Here is a 24,313-nt window from a genome sequence, read left to right on the forward strand (position 1 = left end):
TACTATGGGTCAGTATAAAACATTCAGATACATATGTAGAAAACAAACTAGCACCTAAACGCTAAAGGAATTTTCATTCTTTAGTTGGTTTCACTTGTTTTATATGTCAAAACTGAAGTTATTCTTCTGTATTTAACTGTGAAAAGCAATTTCGTAAATGTGTGAATCTGTGAATCAATCAACTTGTCATCCTATGAGCACAAACACTGTTACTATTTATCTTTAACAGGCAATCACAAATTCAGGTTGAACTTCCAGAGCTTAAACTTGAAGATGGTGACAGGATTTATCCTTTTTCTGTACAGTTCCCAGAAGGACAAAATATTGTTCTTTCATCAGATGGCACAAATAAGGAACTAATTTGTCATATCAGCTTCAGATCATCTAGGCCAGTGTCATTTTTAGGGAGTATGTTCTTCATCGATGAAGAAGAAAACAGGTAATGTATGCAATTCAAATTTATTTGGGGGCAGGGTCCAAACTGACAAAGTTGGATATAAGACACAGAACTAATAATGGTTGGGTAAAAGCGTAGAAGAATCATTCTGAAAAAAATGAAAATGAAACATAGAAATGTATTTCTTTTTCAACTGAATTACAATTCGAAAACACAAAATTCAGCTTTGGTCTCTAAGGTAAGATTTATCTAAGTGTCCATCTTAAGGTCTGGTATCTCATTCATATGTGCTGGTAATTCTTACGACTACTTCAATCTTCTCAGATTGTTTTGGAGAGACATGGTCTTGATTCAGCAAATCCCAATGTTTTCTATTACAAAATATTTTGCTTTTTGAAAAATACCCTGTTAAAATTTTATAGTCCCTTCCATGCTGGATTTCAAGGTGGTCTGATTTTGGGTTGAGCCAAACTCTGTGAAATTTTATTCCATTGAGCCTTTGTGCTACGTTTCATTTTTTAAAACAATGAAATGTTTGTGACTGGTTTAGAGTCTCTTTTCTGGCTTTATCTTAATGGCATCTGGAAGAGCCGGTGGTCCTTATCACCTATTTGCAAAGCTTTACAAAGTTGCAGTGGAGTGATCTTGCAAAGGATTACTCTATTTTCAGCCCTCTCAAAAGCTTCAGGCTTTCCTCTGGTACCCAAGAATTCAAGAAGAGACATATTTAGTGTAAAGGTAGGGAGACATCTCAAGGGGGAATTACACTGGAAGTCAGAATTTCATTTTGCTAGCAACCAGCAAAGAACAAGTCCCAGTCTTATTTTAAAGGGACATCCCTCCCTCCCTCTCTCAGTGTATGTCATTATTCAGTCTTTTGCTCTCCATGTTGTCTGTCTTTTTTCCCCTGCACTCTACTACTATCTTTTTTTTTTGTGTGTGTGTGTGTGTTCCCTTTCTTTTGTGTTTTTAATTTTTTTTTAAATGTCACTTTTAACTCATCTTCTGTTGTCATATCTTAATCCTTAATTTTTCCTGGTTTTATGTTCTCTGTTTTTAAGCTTTTTAGAGCAGGACAGTCTATTATGAGTTTGTATACTCTGAGCTGAGGCATTTCCTGATCTCTAGTTCTTCCTGCAATATCTGTAATATTGTTACTCAGTTAGCTTATTAGGAATCTGGAGGCTACTGTCCATGCCAAAGATCAATATGGAATCCTTCAGGTGGAAAGTTTGGATTGGTTTGGTTTTCTTTTGTTTTGGTTTGGGGTTTTTCTGTGTGTGTGTTGTTTTTTGTTGGTTTGTTTACTTGTGTGTTAGTTTTGGATTTTTTGTGGGTTTTTTTGGCTACTGAGAAGGAAAGCTGCATATGTGTGTTCCGAGACAGGAATTGGGAACTATTGAGTGATTAATATATTAATACTTCTGTCAATTTTTTTTTCAAATTTGCAAGGGGCAGGGCAGTATCTTTGAGCAGCTCTATAGGGAAACAGTTGATTCATGAATAAAAAGGAAGCTGGCTCCTGATATCAGTGAAGGCGTTCTTCGGGGCGTAAGATAAAAAGGAATCATTTTAACAGCCAGGTCACACAAGACTGCATGGATCGATGTTGCTCATCTATATCAGTGCATTTACAGATTTTAAAATATATATGTACACACACATATATATGTGCGGGGTTTTTTTGCATGTGTAATGCTAGGAATTCATAAAAGTGTGCTGGGGATACGTTTCAGCTTCAGACCATGCTTCCTGTATGAAAGGTATATGGGATACTGTCTTTTCTCATATACTTCTGATATATGAGATACAGGATTGGATAGCAAGTATGGAAAACTGTTGGTGTCTTCTCCCTCCCTCTGTGCGGGGCTCTTCAGTGTTTTTTGCACTTAGAGGGACTTTCTCGACAGCAGCATCTGCAGAAGCTGATCAGAGGGAAGGGATAAGGGACAGAGGTGCTTTATTTATTTATGTGTTATTTATTTATTTATATATTTCCTCAAATGCAATCCAATGCACTATGTCAGAAAGCATTTGAAGTTTTCAAAAGTATTGAAATTATTTGGGAATATAAGCTCTACATCTGAAAAACACTTAGGAATTTGTGGTCTAATTCCTGTTAGACCTAAATTCCTTCAGGACAGAACAGCTAGAGTTTGACAGCAATTTATATGCAGTGTTCATACCAAAATTCATCTCTTTAAAACACTGTTTATTGATGAAGACATATGCAAATATGAAATTCATACATCTTATTTTGATTTTAAAGTAGTAAGCTGTTTTTTGAGTAACTTTAATGGTGAAAAGCAATACAGAAGGTCTCCCCTGCCCCTAGTAAATGGAGATCAAATCTGTTATTAAATGTTCTGTGCAAAAATACCTGTCTTCAGCATTTGTCCCTTTGTTCATCTCTCCCCGTGGTGGGGTGAATGGGTGTATGCACGAGGAGGAAAGATAGGTACTGTTGTAATTGAAAGTCATTCCTGCCGTTAATATTTGCAGTAAAGCAAGTATTTTGAGGGTTAAATATCTCTGCCCTACAGCTTAGAATGGGCTTTTTCCTAAGCATAAAATTAAATTTTGTATTATTTTAATGCAAAGGTTACGGACCTTTCAGTTATTGCTGCTCATATTGGATTAGTATTTTATATTTTCTGTATAGATTGTCAACCAAGAATCTATTTCTTATTCATTTAATTCTAAGATTTAATCATTGTGTGGGATGTGATTCATAAATGTGTACTAAAGCTTGCAGTAATTATGAGAAAAGGATAATTTAAGCTTATGATGAGGTCTGAAATATAGCTGCTGAGCAGGCACAATATTTAGCTTTAATAACTTTTTATATGATGCACTAGCAGCTTCTGAAACCTTGTTATAGAGAAATAATCCTTTCTGGTGTGTAATAAACTTTTTTCTATATTTGCCATTAAAATGAAATAAACGATACCATCCTCAATTTAAAGCCAAACTCAATGTGTTTTTGAAAAAAAGACACCAAATAAGTCATCACCTTAAAAGGCATCCCTGATTGCGAAGGTGAAAAAATTCATGCTCAGGAATGTCAAATCATCTTAAAATTGCAGCTGAATTTTAAAACATAGCAGATAGGTATTTGTTAAAGGACAGAACTAATAACGTTTGTTTGCCAGTGTCGGGGAGTTGCATGTGTGCGTGGGCTGTAGGAGCAGATGATGTAAAGCCTGAACACAACTGGATGAAATAGCACACCATCCAAAACAAAGGCATTCTCTGTGTGTGCTATTATTCAGTGTAGTAATATTATTCATATTGGCTTTTGGAAGAAATTATTTGTATCATAACTAGAAAGAATTCTTTCCTTCAATTGAAAAAGTCTAAGTGCCTGATTCTGTAATCCTGAGCGTATCATTATTATTCTAATAAAGTCTATGATAATTTATCCAGACTTGGGTTTCAATACTACTGTTAATATTACTATGTGCTTTGATATTCCATTCTGTAGTAATCTGTAGCTGCAATTTCTTGTTCTCTGCATATCTACTCTCATTCTTCCCAGCTTCCCCCCATAGGAGATCTATGCAACGCGTTCAAACTTCAAACCTGATTCAACTAATTATCTAAGCATTTGGGCAGTTTGTTTCAAACTGTGTAACTCATGAATTTAAACTGCTTTGTTAATTTGAGTCTTTTAGGAAGACAAGATTTCAGGGCTTTCTAGATCTTTAATAATAAAACAATGAAACCTATAACCTTTTATAACACCTATAAAAGCTAACTGGTCTTGAATAGGTTCCTGGTTTGTTTAACAGGCCGTGAAATCTCACAGTATCAGTTGCTGATGATGTATTAATTTGTCAGGTAGTCTCTCTTTATATTTCCATTTTCAAAGTAATAATATGTATTTTTAAATTATTTGAACTAAAATTTTGAACTTTAACTCATATTCTGTGTTCTGGGATGGAATTAAAATAAGCGAGTTAAAAAGTTATTTTCATATGTTTGTAAAATATCATGTCCTGTATTTAACTACTTAGAACAGGAGCCTTAACTGCTAAGCAAAACTAATTCTAGGTATATTTGAAAGCATGAGTATTGATGAGACAAATACTCTGTTGTGGTCATTTTTTATTTCGGCTCTGCAGTGTTTTGCTTTTCCAAATTCAGGTCTAAAACTTCAATAGGATTGATTCACATAGTCCATATTAAGTCCATCTAAATAATAATGTTTTTTTTTCTTTAAATCAGAGTGAACATTGGGTAGAGGGTAGATATTGCTGAATTTGGCTGCTTTACAGAAAACATTTGAAATGCGATAAGCAATCATGTTTTATAGCAAAACCATGTCATATGTAGCTGTAAAAGAAAACTGAAGAGATATATGTGATATATGTCATTTATGCAAGTAACTTACTGTGTGGACAGATTTCATTAAATGGATTGTAAGAAAGTACATTAATATTTACTTAATGACTGCCTTAAATGAGAATTTGCATTTAATTTCTAATGTTATTTTTAATCTCCGTTCTCCCTTTTTGCTCCTTTGACTCCAAAGCAGACTAAATGACATTTCCTTGCACAGGGCTGATAGGAATATAGAAGTAAAAGATAACATAAAATTCAAGAATGTGTTGAGCAAGTACTTAATAAATGGGAAGAAGTTTTTAGTTATGATACTTATTTCCTTCAACTTGAAAAACTAAACCAAAAAAAGCCTCTGTGAACATGGCATGCTTATAAATTTATCTTCTAATTGTTTTTATATCTTTTAATTTGCTGATTAGATAAATAATTTAGCAGGAAAGAAAGTTTTCTGCCATCCTGATTGAAATTACATTTCACTTATTCTTTCTAAAAAATTAGTTGTAAACAACAATACATGTTGTGTCATACAATCAAACAAAATGGTGCTCTGGGCAGCAAAATATCCAAAAACCCCCACACATGTGGTGGGTAGATAAATTGCTGTGATCATTGATGACACAAATGTGCTGAGGTCCTTGCCTCCCATGTTTTACAGTTCTCCATTTCTTTCCCTTTCCCACTGGGAAGCTGGGGAAACTCATGCAATTTCTGATGTTATTCACGTTGCTCATGGCTGGAACTTCAGGAAGAGAGGCTGTCAGGGATCTTAGCCTCTAATAACAATATGATGCAACTGAGACACAACCCCTAAAAGGTACCCAGTTATGAATCTGTTCCAGTTGTTCTGATAGTCCATGAGATCTCAGTGTCTCATGGAGGGAAACGGTACGTTCCCTTTTGCTGCTGGGAAATGTGCCTAAACCATGCAGCTCTTTAATAGGCACTGCTGGCAAATGTCAAATGCATGTATTCTGCTGGCATGCCATAGGGAATAAGAGCTGTCAATTTCTTTCAATATCATTTAAATTCGGAGACAGCAGGGAGCTAGCAAACGTTGGAGTTCTTGATATTTGCATGCTGCTTTGCTGAATTCATCTGACCTAATAATATATTGGCATTTTACTTCAGATAGTTGGGAATGCTTTTGAAAACTAGGATGGTCCAAACCCATTAACGACTCCTGTTCTTTTGTGTGCTTGTGGCTTTCTACCATTTTGATGGTTCCTGCCAGTTGAAGCGTCTGTTATTCAGGAATTAAGAACTGACATCATCGCTGCTACAAGAAAAAACATGGCTACTTTCCCAGCGATAAGTCTTGTATATCACATGAAACCATGTGTCTGTCACTGTTCATTATTGTATTATTTCGGTTGCTGTGGAAATCTGAGCTCCTACTGGAAAGGATAAGGGCTCCTCAGTGTTGAGGGACTGCTCATTTGTGAATAGCAATGGCAGAGCTTGCATGGGCCATCTTTTCCTCTCCCTTCCGGTTCTGTCATCTCTGGATCTGTTCAATGATCTTGTGGGGGAGGGAGGAGGGCAGGTTTATTTATTTTTAAATTACAACTTCTTGTTCCCTGCATCTAGGTTATTCCTTGTTCTTAAAGATCTGTAAAATGCCTCACTCTCATGTCAAGTTTCCTTTTGGCACTAATCAATTCTGCAAGCAGTTTGTTTTGTTTCCTAAACTAGCAGTGCAAACTTCCCTTAAATATTTTTTAATTTACCCAGCAACGTTGCTACAAAAATTTGTCAGTTAGATCTTAATGGCTTTGGATTCTGTCTCTTTAGAAATTGTTAGTGATATTCTGCATCTGTTAATGAATACTGCTGAAGAAGTGTTATTTAACTATGCCCGTATTTCTAGAGCTTTTGGGGCATTGATACAAAACAAATCACTTGTTTCTACTTAGAAAATGTCTGAAATGCTGTAGAGCAAAATAAAAAGGTTAAATATATTTTGATTCAGGTTCTTTTGTCTTTCCACATACATTAAAACAAACAAATGAGAAAAAAATCAGAGTTAATGTAAGAGAAGTGAACGAACTGCTTTTATATAGAGTGTTGGATGGTATTTTTTTGTCATCACAGTTGGAGCTTTAATTTTTGATGATCAGCAGGTTTCAAATGTTGGTAAACACAATATATTGAATGGCCATTCTCCTGTTCTGTATTCTTTGGAAATATGCACAGAGAATAAACACTGAAATAGCAATGGCAATGATGGTTCATGTAGATAACAATTTTTTTACTTGCTTTATTAAGCATTATAAAACTGAATACACTGAATAATTTAACATATTTAGTAACTTCACATTTGCTAGCAATACAGGTACCTTTCATTCTGATAGAATAACAGAGACTTTTATATTATTTAGTTAAGCTCTGCTGCAAATACAGAACAAATATGTTGCACAAGACTTTGTAACCTCACTTCATGAATGGTGTTATAAGTAAAGGTCAGTGGTACAAGATGATTTTAAGCACATGCAGAACGTACACGTCTTTGTAATCTATTTACCATATTTGTATGGAAATATGCATGCTTTTCTGTCTGGTGCCCCATATCTCAGTGCCTGAAATGTGTATGATAAATATTTAGCTCCTAGCACCTTTGTTTTTTCTGCCATTCTTCCTTATGAATGGCGTGTTATCTTTTGAAACTCAGATGAAATTTTTAGCTACTGACTCATTCTTCTTGAAGTTTCCTTTCAAATCCCATTTTTGGGAAAATACCATATTAAAATACTTGATGATGATGAGTGGACAGATGGCCAATAACTGAGCTGATATTCATTATCACAGAATGGCTGAGGTTGGAAAGAGCCTCCAGAGATCATCTAATCCCCTTTTCAAATCCTGACCTCAAATCAGAATCAACACTGTTGTCCAGTTGTTTTTTTAATATCTCCAGACATGTACACTCCACAACCCTCTCTGGGCAGACTCTTCCAGTGTTCAGCCACTCTCATGGTAAATTTTTTTTTTCTTATGACTAGATAGAATTACCTGTATTTCAATTTGTACCCATTGCCTTTGGTGCTCTCACTGAGCATCACTGAGAAGAGTTTGGCTCCATCTTTCTTACTCCCTCCTATCAGATATTTATACACGTAAATAGGATCCCCGCGAATCTTCTCTTCTCTTCTCCAGGCTGAACACTCACAACTCTCAGTCTCTCCCCATATGGCAGGTTCTTCAGTCCCTTCTTCATCATTGTGGCTCCTTGCTGGCCAAAGTCTGCTCTTCTGAATTCCAGGGTTGTTTCCTCATTTTGGAATCCTGAACTCCACCATCTCATAGTCACTGCAGCCATGGTAGACCCCATGGTCACAGGAGCTAAATCCTTGCTGTCAATATCAGCTGCAGAATCTGTTGTTGACTTGTAGGATCCATCCACTCATCCTCAAGCTCTTTTCCCTCACCAGCATGATTGAAGAGAAGATCACCTATGCCCCATTCCCTTAACCATTGCCCCCAAAGCCATGCAGTCATGCCTGATATGTTCCAGGTCTCCCCATCAGCTTCACGGGTGCCCATGTGGAAGAGTAGCAGGACCAAGGGTCGGACAAGCTGCATCAGTCTCACAACAGCATTCTGGATCAAAGCCCCAGACAAGCCCCAGACAAGATGAAGGGTCAGGTTGGTAAATGAGGTTCTCTGTCTCCTGCAGCAGGGATTTACTCACTACTATTACTTGCAGTTTCCTGGTGTTGCTTCACAGCTCATGCACAGCCATCACAGGTTCTTCACTGTCCAATTTTTCTTCATCTTATGAACACTCTAGAGCTTCTAAATTTCTTAGTTAAGAACGTATTTGCATCACATTTGCTATTGGCTGGATGTATTCATTTCTCTTACTATAATATCACAGCAGCCAAGGAGGCATGCCCTTATTAGATTGTTAGCAGCATGGAACAGGGAGGAGCTTCTTGTGCAGCAGCACTGTGAATTCTGAGGCATTTATTTGTACACAGATGTTGTGTAGCGATGGTTGTTCTTTATGTTCTAGATTGTGCAGTAGTATCTTTTCTTTGAGTAGTATTGCTGATTGAATTTGTGTAACTAGTTAAGATGTACTGCAGTTGTTCTCAAGCACACTTTTCTGTGTTTCATTACTGTGCAAATCAGAGCGTGAATGAAGATTTGGCATATGCCCAAATCTCAAATCGGCATTGAGGATGGAGATAGCTGAGATGCTCACTTCAAATTGAGAAATCAGAAAGTTGACTGAGTCCAATAATACAGACATCTGAGTTACTTTCATATAAATTGAGCTATCTTTCATTAACCGTCATTCAGCTTTCTTCCATCCTGTCCCCAATTCTGTAGTCTGCAGTTAACCTAACGTATGCCTGCAGAGCATTGAGAATTGTCGTTTATCACAGTAAAGTCACAAGTTGGAAGCTGGCAAACTTTTGTGTGTTGTAGTTATTGATCCTGTGTGTCTTTAAATGGCTTGCTAAAGGTAGAAAAAATATTCTGCTCCGACACCCGGTTTGGGTATGTACAAATGTACCTTTTGTACCTATAGATAGATGTAGGTATACCTGTCATAACCATCTGTCCTGCTGATGTCCTGTTGCTGAGATTTTTGCTGAATAAAAGCAGAAAGCATGAAGTTAGCTAAAAGAAATACTATGCTACAAGGTGAAACTGGCCACGGCCCTTGCCCCTCTCCCAGCCAAATTCCAATAGGATTGACATGTACTAAGAACAAACCAAAACATTTCAGAGCTGGATTATTGATTTAAATAACTGTTACCTATGAAATTGGAATCCAAATGTGAATATTTAAAAATAAGAAAGGTGGCTATGTATTTTTTTAGACTCTTTCTCTATTTAATAAATTTCCTCTGAAAGTGGTATCTAAGAATGTTGTGTTTGGAGAGGGAAGTATGAAAGAGGAAAGAAAAGCTACTTTGTGGTACTTTTAAAACATTTCTCTTTTCCTTGATTATGTTATTCTATAACAAAGCAGTAGAAGCTAATTTTGTCATATTATAAATTAATCTGAAAGGTTTTGTGATATCTTTTAATATTAATCTAAATTTACATTAAACAGGAATTTATCCTTCAATATTTAATTTAAGAGAATAGAAAATATTTTCTTTTATTCTGTGCAAGATGTATCTTCCATATGCATAAGTCTCAATATACTAAAGCAAGATGGATATCAGCATGCTGTTTGAATTATTAAAATACATTTTTCTCTGTATTTTTGACAGCTTAGTCAAAATAGTTATTTAATATTAATGTTAGTTAATAATGTGGGGTAAAAAACCAGCTATATAAGGACAAAGAACTAAGCTCAGTTGAATTATCTGTTGGTTGCAATGAGCTGAGAACATAAATACAGATGGCTAACAGGGATCCATTGATGGCAATAATTTGCTTGCTGAGTGCATCCCGAGGTGTATGAGGTAAAGTATGAAAAAAAGCCTAAGAAGTGGATTGCTACAGATTAATATGGCTGCTACAGAAAGTACAAATACTCAAGTGAACATTGGAGAATGTACATAATTTCTATTATATTCTAGCAATTGCAGTCAATATCTCATTGTTTTTAAGTTGAACCTATTTATTTCTAAATATTTATTTTGAGATTTCTGTAAGGTCTTATAGAATACATATTAAGTCAAAATAGAAGTTGCTTTTCAAGAAAACTTTCCCTGTCAAAAATTATAGCATATATTTAACAAGTTAGCAGTCTCCTTTAGGACATTTATAAATGTCAGCTGTAATTTTAATTATTTTTTTCTTTTCAGAGCGACAGAGTTCATTTATTTCACAAAATCTTTGCTAACTCTTGGACTTTCAGATTAATGATACATCCATACTCATAGTAAAACTGTGAAGTGGAAATACTATACTAAACTTCACCATTTTGGCATATGCAGTCTCATCTGTGTAATCTCCTATTGAACCAGAATAGAAGAGAAAAGTTGTCTGGACACCTTTGTTCTGTCTTTTATTCTTGGGCTGAAATATCTTGATTACTATGGCTAAATAGAAAATGATCACTTTTGTATTTTGTTTTGAACAGGTTCTCAATTCAAGTTGCTGCAACAGCAGAGAATTGCCTTCTTACTTTATACCCGTATTTAGCGTTTCACCGCTCTGATCAGCAAATTATCTTGAGAAGCAGTAAGCAGTCAACATTCTACCTCTTAAAATTATATTACGTCCAGTAGTATTATCAATGTTTTCAGTGTGATAACAGGGATGTTATAATCAAGATAGTGTTTTTCCTCATTAATTACAAGGGGATACTGCAATTAGATTTTTAAAACAGTTTAATAGCTTCTGTTTTCTTGTTGAAAAGGAGGAAAACTTATATAAATGATTAGGTAATGTTTATTGAAAAATATTGGACAAGCCTAAACCTTACAGAATGTTTTGTGGAGATTTTAAAGTATGAGTAGAGAAAACAGCTCAAACAATAGAGAATAAATGAACATAATTTAAATTATATTGATAGAGAGTGATCATCAATAATTCCTAGGACAACAGTTGGATATGTTTTGAAGAAAGCAAAAGAGAAGAAAGCCACACAATATTATGATAAAATGTGATCATTATTTGCCTGTTGGGAATAGTTTTCAGGTTTTTTTAATTACTGAACTTGAAGGCTGCACAGCATAGCCATATTTTAAGGCCTAATAAAAGCCTGCGATCAGAGACTAGAAATATTTTTATCTGCAATGTGTCTCTCTGCCTGCTTCCCTCTGCCTGCCTCTCTCTCTCTATGTGTCTGCCTGTGTCCCCCCGGTCCCATCTCTGCCTACTCCTGCCCCCCTCCTTTCTACCTGCCTCAATGATCTGTAATCTCTTTATGTGTAGCTGTGCTTATGAGAAGAGATTAGAATCATTGTATAATTCAGGTCAAAAGTAATTTCTGGGGGTCATGTAGTCCATCCTTCTGCTCAAAGCAGATTCAAATATGGGGTAAATTATATTTTTTATAGTTGTGGGATCTGGTATATTTTGATGAAATAGGCAAGTTTTTCAGGTAAGCGAGTCATTCCTTAGGTCTGAAATAGATTTAGCTTTGAAGACTATGAATTCTAAGACTGCATTAACTTAAAATAAGTGTGTTACTCGGACTATCTAAAAGAAAAGCGAGTTGGTACTTATGAAGTTGAAAAAGGGATTAGCAAGAAGACAGGTAATGATTTCCCCCTCCCCCCCCCCCATAGAACATAGGTATAGGTACCATATCATTAATGGATCATAGCACAATTAAATGAAGATAGAAAAGGGGGAAAAGTATTCTCTCTTGTAAATGTGTGATTTTTTCTTTTTTGTGACCTATAGATCATTTTTGCAAGCTTGTCTTTTGAAGATGCTTTGTAGGTTTCTCTTGAGGATTAAGCCAAAAATGGAGTGATGATTTTATAAGAACTGATCTCCCATTAATAATGGGATATTTCTATCTGGTATTGATTGCTTATTGGTTTGTTCACGCTATCGGTTTGTATCAATTTTGAAGCAAGTCATTACCGCTAAATTCCTTAAGTCTATTTTATGTGGTTTTATATAGACTATTTTGGTCTGTAATGCTGTTTAATGTGACCAAATCATATCTATACAACACAGTGGCTTTGAAAGCTATTCAGGAAGGATTTGCTTCTGCATATCTGACACCATGCTCTTGTGTTATTTGCTCCAAACCATACAAATAACAGTGCCAGCAATCAAAAATTAAAGATAATCATACAGAGTTCTTCCTTCTCTTACTGGTGTGTTTACTTCTCTAGAAACTACACTGGGTTCCTCTTCTACTCTTGTTCTGGAGACTGACATCAGAGATATAGCTACCAGAGGGTCCTCTAATCCTATCGTAGGCCAACACGAGAATGTCAGAACATATGTTCTGACAGAACTGATGGATTGATAAAGCATACTTTTGAGTTTGGTTTGTAAAATATGTGTTGTTGAGTCTGAAAGAGCTTGATAATGGTATGCTGAGACTCCTTACAGAGCTGTGATCAAAAATTCCTTAAGAATATTTTGTTCATGACTTAGAATTCCTGAATTAGTGCTGTTCTGATAGGTGCTTTTCAGCAAGTGTGAAGACCTATCCTGTAAAACATTCAGTTAATGGAAAGAATATGCAGGTTATTTTTTTTTTTGTCCCCGGTCTAATGACCAAAGTGAGATTTCTATCATGAGTCAAATGAGAACTGTTGCTCGATTAATTGAAGCATGAAATAGAAAAATATGGAAGCAGATATCCATTTATAAACTGTTAGAGCACAGACAATAAAATATGTTTTCTCAACTGCAGCTTGTAATCTTGTTTTATAGACAGTAAAGATTGCACTAGTGGAGAAGTTGTTCTGCATCCATGTTATACTCCACAATCACTTTCCCATAGTAGTTCCTCAAGTTCCTTTGGTGCAGCCAGTGACTCAACCCATGAAGATTCTCAATCAGGTATAGTGCAGCTGTTCACTTTGAACACTTTGAGCTCTTACAACTGCTTCTCAGCTTACTGCTTTAAAGAGATATGTTTCACATTTGTAAGCTTTGCCTGAAATGCTTCTGCACATAAAATTGATGAATATTGGGGAGGCTGTCCTCTCCTGTGACACCATGAGAAACCTGGCCTAGAGCACAGGAACAGAAAAAAACTTTTCTTCCTTTTAGCAGACTAAGTGGAAGGGAAATCTGTCAAAGTATTTAAAAAAAAAAAAAAAAAAGAAGTCAAGGTCCCATTTGCAGTAACATGTCTATGGAGAAGCCAGCAGAAGAATAACTACTGAACAACCCAAAGGGATTAGTTGCTAAGAAGGGCATTGTTTCTGTAGTCATGAACTAATCAACTATATACACTCTGTAAATATGCTATATTCTGCAAAGGTCTAGCTGTACGCTCAGGGTAGACTTCGACATTTTTATTGCATTTATGTAGTACTGTATAAAGACAACTGTTTTCAGTGGGGCTCAGTTAAGGTGCTGTTCCATATGAACTAAGAGTAATAGATCTTCTGTTGTCAGGTGACTAGTATCTGAGGATGGTGACATGTCCCTTCTTTCAGCTGCTAGTTTTTTAACTAGGAAGTTGGAACAGCAGAAGTTACTGCTGCTGTTTCATCACTGTTAGGATTCCACTCTTGCAGATGTGCTGATGTTTGTGTGATCATTCTCTAAGGTATTGCCAAGACAAATAAGGGTAGTTAAACAGATTAAATAGTAGCTTTTTACCAACGTGATTCATTTTTAATGGAATGATGTAAGAAGAGTTCAAAAGAGCAACTCAGTTTCAGATCTGAAAAGGCAATAACCTCTGGCAGAAGTAGCAGTGACAAGATGGGGAAAGTAATCCTGTCAGCTGACAGAACTGCACAAACTCAGGTCTGACTGCATGATGATCTGAACGAGTCTCTCTTCTCTATATTGTATTGTTTTTTCTTCTTAAATCCTAACAAGATTTTTTTTTTTATTTGCTGAGGTATTAGTTTTGTTTTTGCATCATTTAATGAAACATTAAAACTGCAACAGTGGTATTAAAATACACCTTCAAGGATGGAATCATCTAAGTTATTTGTGCTATGAAGAAAAGTGTTCTTTGTTTTCTTAGTTAACAACAATATTATTGCATAAAAGATGATGTTGTTAAAATATATAATCTAAGTTTTGACCAAATCAGAATTTATGAGAGAGAAGGTCTAACAGAGGGTAGAACAGTCCAAAGGCTTATAGATTGGGATGTAGGCTTAGTTATACCTATATAATACCTGACAAACTGTTTAAACACAAGTCAGTTACTGAGCCATGCTATGTGTTTGAGGTGGGGAACTAGCATTGACTAGCTGGTAAAGCTATACCTACTGGGATTGTATGTAAGAATGTTTCTTTAAGATTATTGCTGTCTGTGGTTTTGTAAGCCATGCCTGAATTTGTTTTTTTCTGATTGGGTAATAATTTTTTCTTTAAGTGAAATTAGATTCCAAGAATATAATTTGTTCTATTCCCGAGACGTGTACCTGTCACTTAAATTGTTTATTCCTGAAATAAGTTGATCATTCATTGTCTGACAGATTTTTGTTTTCTGAAAACAATTGTGTGTTAAAAACAATATTGTTTTTGTACTAGACAAAAATAGGGAAATAAGGAATCTTTCTGGGGGTTTTTTTGTGTGTCATTCAGAGTCGGATACTACTTCTGAAAGTGAGAGTGATGAAGAGATGAGTGAAGAGAGTGAAGCCGACTGTCAAAGTGATGGGAGAGAAAATAAATTTGAATTATCATTTTTTCCTGATGAAGATAAAGAGGAGTACATCTTCTTTCAGAAAACCCTAACTGCTGTTAAGAATTGGTTCACTCTCTTTGGTTGGTCTAAGGGACAAAATCCTATTTCAGTACCATATTCACTAAGACGGTAATTCATATCTGCTTGAGCTAACTTATGTCTGCCTAATAAAATGTTAACATATACTAAAGTGTTTTAGATATGATCTGAGGAATATAAACACACTCTAATGCACAGTTGAATATTAAAATTGTAGCATCTATGTGCTGTTTATACAAAAATGTCATTCAGGTGTTATTTTTCATTTTCTGAAATGTATTTCCAACTATGATGCTCTGATATATCATAATGCAGTGTGTGTTAAATATGCAGTTCAAACTATATGTCACCCTCTTAACTGAAATTGATTCTCCTCCCAGAATGAACACAGTTCTAGCAATTGTCCCTTCTCTGGTGGCATAAATAAGTGTTTTAACAATACGTCTTTTTTTCCCCTACATACTCTGAAGATCGAGAAAGCAAATTTCATAATCAACAGTCTTGCAAACACTCTGGAAATATATCAGTCTTAGTGGCATCACTTAGTTGATCTTACCTAGCTTGCTACTAAATAATGAAGAAGCCAATCTCCTGGGACACAAACGCATAGGCATTTATAAACATGATAGAAATCAAAGTTATGTTTGGCAGAAAGCAGTGACAAACACAAATTTATTTATGAAATATTTCACATATACTTATTAAATATTCCATGCAGCACAAAATTCTTACATTATTATGAAAGTTCTGCAAAAAGGAAAAGGTGCTATACTTTTCATCCTTCTTGCTGCTGTTTTTACTTCATGGTTTATTAAACTTGTCATAGTGAGATATATAAAATTAGCTCATTTTGTGCATTTAAAAGAATAATATTGGAAGCTTTTTCTCTCTTAGTGATGTGTGTAAAGTCCAGATGACCTCTTCGCAAGAAAAGGTTTTTAAACAAAACCTTGGCAAAGATACTAAGACTGTTTATGACATGTTATTCCATCTGAGTGGACAGTTGTTACCAGGCATTACATCAAGCCAGTCATTGCCCCTTGATCCAGTTGAACGAATGTTACAGCTCCACTGGCAGCATTCTACATTGCTTGCTTTCCTTAAGTAAGTACATGTATGATAAAATATGCATGCATGCATTTTTTCTTTCCACTTTTTTTATTAGCATAGTTCAAACATAATTCCAACTGAACAATATACAGTAGGTTTAGGGTTTCCTTTATCCTGTATAATTGTGATCTAAGATTTATGTATTATAAACTTTAATTAATTTTCACAAAGGTTATCCTCTGCAGTTTATGCTAATTGAGGTGTCCTTTGGTAGGGTTATATCCAACACAGGAATTCCACAGGAACTCTGCTCCCTTAATTACAAAAGAAGACTCTCAACCTCAATCCCTAGACAGACTCAGTAGGTAGTCAGGTCAGGTTTGTCATTAATGATACTACTATTCCAGTGATGCTCTTTGTCCTATAATTACTAGCTTTAGCAAAAATTTTGTAGACTTACTTTGTAATCTATTAGTCTTTCATATTAATAATCTGCCAAGAAATTAAAGCACTACTCCTGCTGCTGAACAGATTTAGCTATTAGCCACTTTCATTGATAATCTTATCTTGTTACATAATATAGAACAACTGTCAAAAATGGTGCAAATCAAAAAAGGTTAATAAATTCTTCATCCTTCTTGGTTGTCGCTACTGTGAAACAGAGAAGAAAATTAACTTCAGATAAAGTCTAACATCATGAGATCCTTAAAGGTCATCAGAAAGCCCTGAAACACAGCGTCTCTGCTTTTTTTTAGCATCCTCACCTAGTGTTCAAGAGGCTGTAAAGCCATTTAAAAACTATTATTTATATACTGTTCTAAATACAAGCTTTTCATCTGAGAATAACAGACTAGCTATATCTGAATTTATGAGACCAATGCACACTGCTCCAACAACACTGGACCTTTATTTGAAACTTTCATCCATGTCATTTTTACTAAAAAGAGGCAGAATAGCATTCTTCTATGCATCATAGATAATGTAGTGCCAGATGATTTGGAGGAGCCATTGCAGCAGTGGCAGAACAACATCTTTGCCTTTCTTCAGTACTGAAGAACAATGCTTACGGATTCTTGTTGTTTTCACAACTTCAGCATCCATTCTGATACTAAATAAAGGAATCGATGGATACGTTCCATCGTATTTTCCCATCGTATCTTAAAGGCTAGAGTTGTTAGACAGTGGACTGCTGAAGAATGCGTTGCCATCATATCAATTGAAAACTCTCACTAATACCACCCTGCTGATTCTTTTTCTGAAGGAGCGTTGCGTCCTTCCAGAGAGCAAGACATTGAGTATATGGCAATGTAGAATCATGGTTGGAAAAGACCTTTAAGATCATTCAATCCAACCATAAACCTAACACTGCCAAGTCCACCAGTAAACCATGTCCCTAAGTGCCACATCTACATGTCTTTTAAACACCTCCAGGGAAGGTGATTCAACCACTTCCCTGGGCAGCCTGTTCCTTGATAACCCTTGGCTTGATAACCCTTTCAGTGAAGAAATTTTTCCTAATATCCAATCTAAACCTCCCCTGGTGCAACTCGAGGCCTTTTCGTCTTGTCCTATCGCTTGTTGCTTGGGAGAAGAGACTGACACCCACCTCGCTACAACCTCCTTTCAGGTAGTTGTAGAGCATGATGAGGTCTCCCCTCAGCCTCCTTTTCTCCAGGCTAAACAACCCCAGTTCCCTCAGCTGCTCCTGATAAGACTTGTGCTGTAGACTTTCACCAGCTTTGTTGCCCTTCTTTGGACATGTTCCAGCACATTGTACTGAGGGGCCCAAAACTGAACACAGTGTGATATGATACTGAATGATTGTCTAAGTAGATTCAAGAGATTTTCTCATTTATCTAATCAGTATATTGATATTTTTCTGAGGTCAGAGTGTCAAAAAACTTCTTTGGTTCCAACCCAAGGAAAATCTTTTCTTTTGCCACTGCCTTAGGTCTAGTGTTAAGCTAATACTCTGCACAACTTCTAGGAGAGCAGTCAAGAATAACTTCAAGACATGCTTCCTGTTTTGAACCCTGCTACCCTTGTTAACAGTTAAGTTTCATTAATCCTTGTATAGGCAGCTGGATTGATTCCACTCAGTTTCTATCAAGAGAGACACAAGTATCTAACTACTTTTCAGGGGTGGAGCTGATGTGGAGCCTTTCAGAACTTTTCACCCTTCAGTGTGGGATTTTATAGCCCTAACTCAAATTAACATAGACTTTAATTTTGGTCTTTTAGGACTGATATTTCTTCTGTATAGCTTCAAATGTTTTAATATCTCTTCTATAACTCATTGTTTGATGGATGAGGTCAGTACAAAGGAACCAAAATAACATCATTTCTCATTGGATGACTGATACCTACCATCAGTTATCCTCCAAGTTTGAGCGTGCCACCCAATATCTTTGAGTATACCAGGAAGCCTTCTTGGTTGTAATCAGCTCTGGGAAACACTTATTTTCTTCACTCTGACTGTGTCAGGTGACTTGGGCAGACAAGGTAAATTCTTAGCACTTTTTGAATTTGGATAGAGTAGTGCGAATGCTGTGAAGCTGGGAGTCTGCTTTTTGATATGACCCAGTTTACTGAGTCATTGCACCTGAGAGAAAGAGAATGTCTCTATACCATATTTATCTGAAGTTTGTTTATTGTAAAATGCAAATAAAAACATTTATTCATAACATTGAAAATGAACAACACAAGTGGAAATATTTCTTCAAGATATAGGTGAAGAAATTAAAGAATGTCATCAATCTACTTATATTAAGGTTGTACCAGAAAGGTTTTCCGAAATACCTTATTTTGTTTATATTCTGGCAGCTTCTGGCAAGGAGGCAGTCAGGTTTCTGTCCTTTTGCATACCTTATACTTGGAGTTACCCCTGACAAAGTCTGTTCAGGAGATTCCATCAAAATATTCATTCACAGAAGTTTCCTTAAAGAGTTTTCATGGAATACTTTTGGAGTACTCATAGATAGGGTCAGAATTTTCTCCTGGTGGAGCCCGATGGCTCTTATGTCCAGTCTTCCCATTGAGATTTTCCAGGGAATCTAGGCATCTTGAAACTAGCATAGATGATGTTAGTTGCATGCTTTGAAATGATGATGAGTATTGGGGTAAGTGGATCCCAACCCCTTTTGCTAAGTATAATAGCAATTGGAAAGAAATACTTAAGTGTTTCTAAGGTGGTTTCTTGGGCAATTTGGAAACCTATTTAATAGCTAAATTTTAATAAAAGCCCTCAGTCTTACTGAGTTTTGTCTGTTAACTCACTGACATATTCAGAGGAGAATTGGAGCAGCAGCCAATTGGTCAAGGCTAAGTTCAGTGCCTCCGTACACAGATACATAAATGACTGATGATTGATGAGGTCTGATGATTGGAAATGGAGTAGTAATCCATAACAACCCTAGAAAAACCATACAGGTTGCCATAGAAAAGCAGTTCTAGCTGGACTCCTGTGCTTATATGTGTTTGATGCTAGATGATTAAGTTGGTGCTTAGTATGTGCTTAGCATTACCACATCCTGTTAGTTTCTGCCTCTTCTAGTTTGTGTGAATCCTATGAAATTTCTTCAGTGTTCCTGGTTTATGGATATTCTTTTCTTACTTGTGCTTTTTAGGATCACCTAGAATATTTGCATTTTTTCGCAGGTTGTTATTTAAGAGTGTTTATAGATCATAGTACAAAAATGTCTGATATCTGCACTGCTGGCATGACTGTATCTAATGATGGCAAGACGTCCAGAACCAGCCTAGTTATGAGTAATTAATCTGTGATCTGCTATCCCTGCATGTTCATTGTGATTTGTGGAAAGTGCAAATTCCCTCATGAAGAAGCCCAGGAGAGTGCTCTGAGAATAGAAACATACAGTTCTCAGCTTTCTTCCCCCAACCACTACTTTCTGGTCAGCATGTTTCAAATAAAGCATAATTCATCTTTCAGATTTTTCACTTGCTAAAGCAGGTGGATGTTGTTCACTGTTTCAAGCAACATTCCAAGTATCAGTTTTATTTTCCTTCCCTCAAAGGGTTTCCTTTGTACATTACCACAGCAGTAAAGGAAAAGTTTGGATATTCTACAATATAACTAACTAATTTCTTGCAAGCTGTGTGTCTTGAGGAAAAACATCTTAACAGTATGAAAACACTGATCTCGGAGAACTGGCATCATGTTAAATATCGATCTTAATGAGAAGGAATTTTTTTAAGATAGTGTTCCTCAATAAAAAAATGCAGCCACTTATGAGAACATTCAGTTATATAGAACCCATCTTTACTATGATGACATGTAATGTTGTTATATAGCTTTTCTGAGGATGAAAATTGTAAATTGCACCTATTCCCATATATCTACCAAGTAAAAACACTGAAAGAAAGATAGGACACCTGAAAAGATGAATGTTGTATAGCTTCCTTCTTTTATCATTTGGGAAGAACTGAAGTTTTAAAGGGATTTCATGGGACAGAGTCTATGACTTAATAGAAAAGGGGAATTTCAGACATGGTGAGTTTTAGAACCAGACTACTAACTTGATGCTATTTTGGGTCTTTGATTAAAATATTTGTGTTTTAAAAAACATGCTAGATAATTGTATGAAATGTGAAATTTCAATAATCTGAGAAGATAATGTCACTATATAAAATATGGAGACAAAAATGTGCTGTTACTAGCAAAATATAATTATCTGGGAAGAGAAATAAGTTGTCATGATCCTGATTTCAAACTGTGAGGTATGACTTTTAATGTATAAAGTAAATTGAATTTGGACTGTATGGTACCGGAAAAGTACGATCATTTGAATGAGATACTTGTTATATAACAAGAAAAGCTCATCTGATTACTATTCACATTAGCTCTGTTGAAAACACAGACAACAATGTAAATCTAGATACACTAGGATAACCTTTCTGACCTAAAAGTCAGGAAGCTTTTCTGCTCCCCTGAGAAAAATAACTTAATTCTTCTTCATTACTTTCCCCTCTTTCCAGCAACATTTGTTTACACTGTGTCATTTGAGATAAAGAACAGTCTTTCTTCACTTGGAAGTTAGCTTTTTTTGGTATTCAGTCTAATGAAAGTTGCCTTTTGTTACTGCAATTACTTTTCCTATTGCATTTAATAGTCAGTTGAGAGCAAATGGCAGGTCAGTTTAACAATTAACAGTTTTGAAATACCTTTGCTTACACCCATAAGACTTCCAATATCAGACCTGCACACAGATAAAAGCATCACCAAGTTTTAATTCTACTAATGCTATGTAACACTGGTCCTTTGGCTTTTGCATGAAATGGGTATTATGTGTTTTGATGCTTTGTGCTATAATAAATCCTTTATGGAGGAGCAATTCTCATAAAGAAGCCAGTCTGTCCAGAGTTGTATGTGCTTTTAGCATTTAGTTGTAGGCATAGGAATTGAACATGAACTTCATAAATAGAAGTTATCTAAAGCAATTTATAGAACTGGATCATTAGTACAAAGTGTACTTAGATAGAACTCAGAAGAGCTTACACATAGGTTGAGCAAGTTGAAAAACTTGGACTGCTCTTAAAAAGAATTATCTTGCTTACCTAGTAACTTTTCCTGCTTTATGATTTCAGAAGCCAAGGAGCATATCTTCCTCATGTTATGCCAGAATTTCTGCTTGAGCCTGATGATTATAAGAAATGGATTAAAATGCAAACTGTACTGAAGGTAGGTTTGGGTTTCTTGTGTGTGTGTGTTTGTTTTGTTTCTTTTTTTCTTCTTTTTTTTAACAAAGACTGCATGCTTAGTCTCAGTCCTTTGAAGACTAATGGAAGTCCTCTGTGGACCATGAGTGTTCCTACTGTGGTGACTGTTTTGGATTGCATAAATCTAAGCACGTGCATGAGAGTGAACAAAAATTTAAACTGACACCAACATTTACTCCCTCCTCCCCTGGTTTTTCTCTTCCATTCCTTCTGATACTGCTGATACCTGAGATTAATTTCCAACAGATATGTTTTCTCAAAGTAAAATTAATTTTACTGCTTTCTACTGATTTTACCATTCTTTAAAAAATATCCTGTGTGTTACCTCTCTGTCCTGATTGCTGCTTTCAACTCCTGCCAATTCTGTATTGTCTTTCTTATTCCTGAGATAGTGGCAAACTGTAAATGGTTCTAATGCTGATCAATATTGCACTGTAGTAGATGTTATCAGTCATTTACGCCATTGATTCATTATTGTCCTCCTGTGAATTTTCTATCCAAACTGCTGAAATGAATGTTGAAAATAAATCCCATTCCTTTATCTGAAGGGTCACACGGCTGAGTTGAAAAAAGGAGATATGAAAAACTCAGATATATTTAATGACAAGCATCTATTCATTCTGGAGGACAGCATATTTGAGACAATGAGCAAACGCGCTTGGACAGATGTGCTACTGCAGGTATACAAGGTAAATTGGAGATACATTTACTACTTAAATTCTGAAGAACTGATGGCAAAAAACTTTGTTTTGAACAAGATCTGTGGTATATTCAAGTTTTTTTTTCCAAACAGATCTTTAAAACTAAATACTTTTAAGTATTTTATTTCTCTGTAACAGAGAAGAAAAAAAAATGAGTGAGAATATTTTTCATTTTCTTAGTTCTGAAACTTTAGCAGTGTCTTAATATGTTTCAATTAGGAAATGCTATGTTAGAACAGTCTGCATTTTGTAGGATTAAATGTTATAGAAATCTTTTCTTACAAATAAAGAAAACTCTTTCATGCTTTTTTGTACCCTCATTAGAAACACTTTTCACTGGAAATACTTAGTTGACTAGACATATACCCAACCGTGATATTTATTATCTTATATTAAAACGGAATTTTTAAACATGTAAGCATTTTTATAATACCTATTCCTTTTAAGATATGATGAACTTGGTCAGTACGGACTTCTCAAATTTTATTAAATTTTATTTTTACTCATGTTAGATAAACATTTTGGATGTCTAAATTATGTTTTCCAAAGTAAATCTGATGTGCTCACCAATGATCAGTAGTGTTTGTATGCCTAAAAATAAAATATTTACTTATTTCTGTTCAAAGGGATGGAAAATAAATGAAAAATATAAATATTATCTGGGCTTCCCAGTACAAGAAAGACATGGACATACTGGAGTGTGACTCCAGTGAAGGGTCCCAAAGGTGATTTAAGAGACTGGAGCATTTGTTGTACGGGGGAGACTGAGAGAGCTGAGACTGTTCAGCCAGGAGAAGAGAAGGTTCAGGGGGGATCTTATCAATGTGTGTAAATACCTGGTGGTAGGTTGTGAAGAGGACAACGCCAGACTCTTCTCGGTAGTGCCCAGTGACGTGGTGAGAGGCAGTAGGCACAAACTGAAATACAGGAAATACCATTTAAACATAAGAAACTTTTTTACTGTGAGGGTGTTCACACACTAAAACAGGTTGCCCAGGGGGGCTGTGGAGTTCCCATCCTTGGAGATATCCAAAACCCATCTGAACATGATCCTTTCAACGCACTCTAGCTGATTCTGCTTTGAGCAGGAGATTTGGACTAGACAATCTCCAGAGGTGTCTTCTAATTTCAACTATTCTGTGATTATTTACTGAAAAAGCATAATAAAGAATGGCAAAAATTATGTTAAAGAAGGTATGTAACAAAGATATAGAGTTGATCTAAAATAAAAAAATGAAAAAAATAGCTGAGAGAGTAACAGACAGGAAGTATGTTTGCATGGGCTGAGACAGATGACCCTAAGGACTCATAGGAACATGGATGTGGAAAAATGCAATCATAGTGACCAGAAAGCAAGTCACTTTGCTATTTTTTCAATTTGTTGAATTATTCATAGCTACGTGACAGACTAGTACAGAGCAGAAAATCCCCAAAATTAATAGTATGCATGTGTGTTGTTTTGTTTTGGTTTTGATATTTTTTTTCCTGAGGATATGAAACTCTAAAAAATAGGTAATTTGAAATGGCTTGAATCAATCAGGTATTATATTGGGTTTATGTGGCATGATTTTGGTAACAAGGGGCTACAGGGGTGGCTTCTGTGAGAAGGTGCCAGAAGCTGCCCCCATGTACGACAGAGCCAGTGCCAGCTGACTCCAAGATGGACCTGCTCCTGGTCAAGGCTGAACGTGGTAGGGTCCTGTGATAACATATTTAAGAAGGGGAAGAAACTGCTGCGCAACAGCAGCTGGAAGAGAGGAGTGAGAAGATGTGAGAGAAACAGCCCTG

The 24,313-nt window shown here is 35.8% G+C and overlaps 1 protein-coding gene across 1 annotated transcript in view; it reads left to right on the top strand.

The window, feature by feature from the left end:
* CFAP47 (cilia and flagella associated protein 47) overlaps window positions 1-24,313 on the top strand; it is a 363,705-nt gene that overhangs the window by 59,078 nt on the left and 280,314 nt on the right. The window contains exons 26-32 of the mRNA XM_075174429.1: window positions 230-439; window positions 10,788-10,888; window positions 13,052-13,180; window positions 14,897-15,128; window positions 15,933-16,142; window positions 21,693-21,786; window positions 22,373-22,513. Of these exons, the coding sequence (XP_075030530.1) occupies window positions 230-439; window positions 10,788-10,888; window positions 13,052-13,180; window positions 14,897-15,128; window positions 15,933-16,142; window positions 21,693-21,786; window positions 22,373-22,513 (1,117 nt within the window). The remainder of the gene's footprint in view (window positions 1-229; window positions 440-10,787; window positions 10,889-13,051; window positions 13,181-14,896; window positions 15,129-15,932; window positions 16,143-21,692; window positions 21,787-22,372; window positions 22,514-24,313) is intronic.

The sequence above is a fragment of the Calonectris borealis genome, chromosome 1 (genome assembly GCF_964195595.1).
Source record: "Calonectris borealis chromosome 1, bCalBor7.hap1.2, whole genome shotgun sequence".
Lineage (NCBI taxonomy): Eukaryota > Metazoa > Chordata > Aves > Procellariiformes > Procellariidae > Calonectris > Calonectris borealis.